This window comes from Vigna radiata, chromosome 6 (assembly GCF_000741045.1).
Source record: "Vigna radiata var. radiata cultivar VC1973A chromosome 6, Vradiata_ver6, whole genome shotgun sequence".
Taxonomy (NCBI): domain Eukaryota; kingdom Viridiplantae; phylum Streptophyta; class Magnoliopsida; order Fabales; family Fabaceae; genus Vigna; species Vigna radiata.
In genome coordinates this window covers 6,194,694-6,200,535 of record NC_028356.1, presented here as the reverse complement: position 1 = coordinate 6,200,535, position 5,842 = coordinate 6,194,694, and the positions used below count along the sequence as shown (strand labels likewise).

Below are 5,842 nucleotides of genomic sequence, written 5' to 3'. Positions count from 1 at the left end.
AGAGGGCATCTTGGAGGACACCTTGGAGGCTACTTTGGAGGATGTCGTGCAGGCCGAACCACCCGTGGAAGCCGTGCTCGAGAGTTATGCTGAGTCGTCCGACCCTTAGTATAATTACTTTCACTGCTTAGATAGTTAGCCATCCAGTTAATATTTTATAGAACCGTTCGGTATAGGGAACCCTTTTAATATTGGCCATTAGGTCAATGAACTACATCCAAGACCGTTCGGTCTATTTTGTAAATTTATATTTAACCTTCACTATTGTACAGTTTTAAAATTTTAGTATCTTATCTACTTCCTTTATCCACCTTTATGCTTATTCACCACTGTTCTCACTTAAGATTCATGTTAACTCCTAAAATAAATTATAGCTTTTGTTACATATTTATTGGGATGATTACATTAATGGTATCAGAGCAGTTTCTTCCTTAGAATGCCTGTAGGTTATGAGTATATCATGCTTATGCTGTGTACTCTACTGTTCGGTCAGAATATTATGATTTCTTATGGACTAACAGATCTTTCTTGCTGTTGAAAAACAGAAGATTGCTCCAAGACCACCCCCTCAGCCTACTGATAGAGATTCCTCCAGTGGCAATAACAACTTGTTGGAGTCAGTCTTGGCTGCACTTCAACAACAAAATGCAAATCTGATCCAGCAAAATGCCAATTTAGCCCAACAGAACGCACTGGCCTTGCAGAATTCAGAGGCCGCTAGAGTCTCAGCAGAGGCAACCCAAAGGCAAATAATGGAAATGATGACGAGCGAGATGCATTCTGGCAGACCGTCCGGTTCGTCACTGAACAACCAGGGTGAATGGAGTCTGGAGAGCTTTCTCCAGCACCGTCCGGCTAAGTTTGACGGGAAGTGTAGTGCTGACGAGGCCAATCACTGGCTTCGTGACATGGAGAGGATTTATGACGGCAAGAGGTGTGGAGATGAGAACCGTCTGGCGTTTACTGAGTATCTGCTAACCGGAGAGGCCGGTCATTGGTGGAGTAGTACCAAGATGCTGTTGGAGGATGAACACACCCTTATTACATGGGAAGTATTCAAAAAAAAGTTCTAAGAAGAATACTTTCCCAATAGTGTCCGGTTCGCAAAGAGGTGGAGTTCCTTCAGTTAGTACAAGGAGGAATGACGGTGTCTGAGTATGCCAACAGATTCAAGCAGCTAATGAGGTTCTACACAATGAAGATGAGTCAAGAGTGGTAGTGTAGAAAATTTGAAAATGGACTGAGGGAAGATCTGAAGCCAGTCATTTCCAGCCACTGTATCCAGAAGTTCCTTGCCTTAGTAGAAAGAGCTAAGGTATTAGAGAAGAATCTGATGGACGCTGAGAGGCGCAAGAAGCAACAGCAGCCAAGCTCTAAGGGGCTTATCTTTTCAAGGGGCAACTCTGGTCCCAGGACGACCCCTTACTCTCGGCCCATGGCATCCACGGGTCCTTCTGCGTTGGTCGTTCGGCCTGTTAACTACGCCAGACCGTCCAGTCAACCGGGGAGTGTGAACTGTTTCATCTGTGGAGGATCCCATTTCATGAAAGACTGCCCTAAACAAGGAAATGCCAAGTACTGTGTCCGGTGTAGAAGGAATTGACACTGGGAGAGGGAATGCAATATGGGTGACAGAGCATTCTCAAGACCACCAAACACTGACAGGTTTCAACAAAGTGGTGGCCGAGCACAAGCAGCTGGCCGAGTATATGCTATCACAAGAGCTGAAGCATCCAGTGCAGGTAACCTCATCACCAGCACTTGCTTATTGCATGGAATGCCTTGTTGTGTATTGTTTGATTCGGGGGCAACACATTCCTTCATCTCGAAGGCATGTGTTGATAGACTGGGTTTGGCTGAGAGATAGATGCAGCTTGATTTGGTGGTGTCAACCCCAACAACTGGTGAGGTTAGGACGTCTACCGTATGTGTTAGATGCCCTGTTGAGGTAGAAGGGTATAATTTTAAGGTAAACCTCATAAGTTTGCCTCTTCAAGACTTAGAAGTAATTCTAGGGATGGATTGGTTAACCTCCATTCACATTCTTATTGATTGTGGAAAGAAGAAGTTGATTTTCCCAAGAGAAGAAGATAAGCTGACCTTAACGCTCGGTCAGATCGGAGAGGATTTAATTGAAGGCGCCATGAGTTTCCTCATCCTGACATATATGGACGCAAGGGAAACAGACCATTCGGTTGGAGACCGTTCGGTTATTGATGAATTTCTGAACGTCTTTCCGGAAGAAGTGTCAGGCTTACCTCCACCAAGAGAGGTTGAATTCTCCATTGATTTGATCTCGGGAGCCGGCCCGATATCCATAGCCCCGTACAGAATGGCTCCGGCTGAATTGGCTGAGTTAAAGAAGCAGATAGAGGAGCTATTGGAGAAGAAATTCATCCAGCCAAGTGCATCACCTTGGGGAGCTCCAGTACTATTGGTCAAGAAGAAGGATGATAGCTCTCGGCTGTGTATTGATTATAGACAGTTGAAACCGTCAAGAATAAGTATCCCCTTCCAAGAATAGATGACCTATTGGATCAACTTCATGGAGCTACAGTCTTCTCCAAGATAGACTTAAGATCCGGATATCACCAAATTTTGGTTAAGGAAAGTGACATCCAGAAGACTGCATTTAGGTCTCGGTACGGTCATTATGAGTATGTGGTAATGTCGTTCGGTGTTACCAATGCTCCTGCTATCTTCATAGATTACATGAACCGTATCTTCAGGCCTTTCTTGGACAAGTTCGTGGTAGTATTTATTGATGATATTCTCATCTACTCCAAGAGTCGAGAAGAACATGAAGCACATTTAAGGATAGTTGTTGGTGTACTGAGAGAGAAACAACTATATGCCAAACTGTCCAAGTGTGAATTCTGGATGAAAGAAGTACAGTTCCTTGGACATGTTATCTCAGCTGGAGGGATTGCAGTGGATCCAGGCAAAGTCCAAACAGTGTTAGAATGGGAGACACCCCGTTCGGTTATGGACGTAAGGAGCTTTGTTGGGTTGGCCGGCTACTATAGACGGTTTATTGAAGGATTCTCTAAGATAGTAGCGTCGTTGACCCAGTTGACCAGGAAGGATCAACCATTCGTCTGGACCGATCGATGCGAATCCAGTTTCCAGGAATTGAAGCAGCGACTGACGAATGCTCCGGTATTGGTGATTCCTGACGTCAGTCAGCCCTTTGAAGTGTTTTGTGATGCCTCTTACCAAGGCTTAGGTTGTGTGTTGATGCAAGAAGGGAAGGTAGTAGCCTATGCCTCTCGGCAATTGAAGATTCATGAGAGGAATTATCCAACACATGATCTGGAGTTGGCAGCAGTGTTGTTTGCTCTTAAGATATGGAGGCATTACTTATATGGTGTCCGGTTCCAAGTGTTCAGTGACCATAAGAGCCTCAAGTACTTGTTCGACTAAAAGGAACTGAACATGAGACAAAGGAGGTGGATGGAGTTCTTAAAGGACTATGATTTTGAACTGCAATACCATCCTGGAAAGGCTAATGTAGTGGCTGACGCCTTGAGCAGGAAAACCGTTCATATGGCAAGTATGATGGTCCAAGAAATGAAGTTGGTGGAGAGCTTTCGAGACTTAAGGTTACATTGTGAGCTGGAACCAAATGGTATAAGGTGCAGTATGAGGTTGTCAAGCAACATCTTTGATCAAATCAAAGAGAAGCAAGCCTTTGATGAAGAATTACAAAAGCTTAGTGTACCAAACGGTGTACCACCTCATAAAGACTTCAGTTCTGGAATGGATGGCCTTCTGAGGTATAGAGGAAGAACTTGTGTCCCCAACGATGAACGCTTAAGAAGATTGGTTCTTGAAGAAGTTCATCAAAGTCGTCTTAGCATACATCCAGGTATGACTAAGATGTATAAAGATCTCAGGATGTCTTTCTGGTGGCCAGGAATGAAACATGACGTAGCTCGGTTTATGTCATCTCGTTTGACCTGCCAAAGGGCCAAGATAGAATATCAGAAACCGAGTGGTCAATTACAGCCACTAGAAATTCCAGAGTGGAAGTGGGATAGCATAGCCATGGACTTCGTGACCCACTTGCCCAGTACGGTCAGAAACCATGACACTATTTGGGTCATAGTTGATAGACTGACAAAGAGTGCACATTTCTTACCCATCAACTTAAAGATGCCAATGTCCAAGTTAGCTCAGCTTTACATCAAGGAGATCGTCCGGCTACATGGTGTACCATCCGGCATAGTGTCAGACCGAGACCCCAGATTCACCTCTCGGTTCTGGCAAGCATTACAACAGGAAATGGGAAGCAAGCTTCAGATGAGTTCAGCCTACCATCCGCAAACGGACGGCCAGTCCGAGAGAACCATCCAAACACTAGAAGACTTATTAAGGACTAGTGTTCTAGATCACTTAGGGGTTTGGGATGAAGTTCTACCTTTAGCTGAGTTCACGTACAACAACAACTTCCACTCAAGCATTGGAATGGCACCTTATGAAGCCCTCTATGGAAGAAAATGCCGAACACCCCTCTACTGGTTCCAAGAAGGTGAAGCAGTACTGACTGGACCTGAAATCATCCAACAAACGACTGAGAAGGTGAAGATGATTCAAGAAAGATTGAAGGCATCTCAAAGCCGACAGAAGTCGTATGCCGACAAAAGAAGGAAGTCTCTCGAGTTCACTGAAGGAGATCATGTTTTCCTGAAGCTAAACCGTACGGCTGGAGTTGGAAGAGTCGTCAGGCCAAAGAAGTTATCTCCCAGATTTCTTGGTTCATATCAGATCTTAAGGCGTATTGGACCAGTTGCTTATGAGCTCGCATTGCCGCCTCAATTGTCCAACCTTCACCCTGTTTTCCATGTCTCTCAACTCCGGAAGTACATTGTTGATCCTTCTAATGTACTCGAAGCCGACAACATTCAACTCAAAGGAGACTGTTCGGTCGAATTGCAACCGGTCAGAGTTGAACAATTCATGACCAAACGACCGAATGGTAAAGAAACTACTCTTGTCAAGGTCATCTGGGATGACCGAACGGGTGATGCTACCTGGGAACGAGAAGAAGTCATGAAGGAGTCTTACCCCCACCTATTTCCTGGTAAGTCTTAATTTTCGAGGTCGAAAATTCTTATTTGTTGGGGGGAATGTCACACCCCATTTAATACCCCTCCTTAGTGGGGTACACTTGTCAAGTTGTCCCCTCTTCCCTGGTGAGTGGGAGACCAACTCTGCCAGTAATTAATTCCCTTTCCCTGTGACTCGTGTAACAGCAGAAGGAATGTGAACTTCCAAAAAGTGGAGGTCAGGTGGCAAGCTAGGAGTGGACCGGACGTTCTGAATGGAGGAAGTATTTAAGGTAAGAATGAAACCTGACGCCACTTTTCCCATGCAATCTTCTTCTTCCTCAAAACTTAAACTTTCTGGAAATTCAAATCCTCCTCCTTCTCTCTAAACTTCCCAACCTTCTCTCTAGATTTTTGACTTTCATCTCTTCTCCGATCACTTACATCCATTCAGAAATCTTGCTANCGGCATCAAGACCTTCAACTTGCACCAAGCAGATTTCCGTTCGGGACTGGTAAGTGTCATGACCCTTGAAACCTCTTTGTCTTCTTGCATGCATGCACCCTTAAGGCTTGCATGTGAATATCAAACCATTTCTCTGAACTATTTTGTATTTAACTCTAGAAGCTTTGGAACCTTAGAAGAGATAGTTGCCGCCAACGTACATTAGAAGTTTTAGCTGGAATTAGAGGTAAGGNAAGTTTATAAGATTTAATTATAATTTCTTTGTATGGTTTGGATTCTATGAAATTATTGTATGATTGTATGATTTAAATGGTATGATAATATATGA

General features: G+C 44.2%; 1 protein-coding gene across 1 annotated transcript; it reads left to right on the top strand.

The window, feature by feature from the left end:
- Positions 1-436: 436 nt before the first annotated feature.
- LOC111241819 lies at positions 437-1,603 on the top strand. Its single transcript, XM_022781742.1, has 4 exons — positions 437-442; positions 522-1,052; positions 1,094-1,185; positions 1,273-1,603. Exons 1-4 carry the CDS (start codon positions 437-439, stop codon positions 1,601-1,603), a joined length of 960 nt encoding a protein of 319 aa, XP_022637463.1.
- The last annotated feature ends 4,239 nt before the right edge of the window (positions 1,604-5,842 follow it).

Coding starts and splice junctions, on each gene's coding strand:
- LOC111241819 (XM_022781742.1), top strand. Junction 1,053..1,093: donor ACACCCTTATTACATGGGAA/GTATTCAAAAAA, acceptor CTTTCCCAATAG/TGTCCGGTTCGCAAAGAGGT. Junction 1,186..1,272: donor AGATTCAAGCAGCTAATGAG/GTTCTACACAAT, acceptor AGTCATTTCCAG/CCACTGTATCCAGAAGTTCC.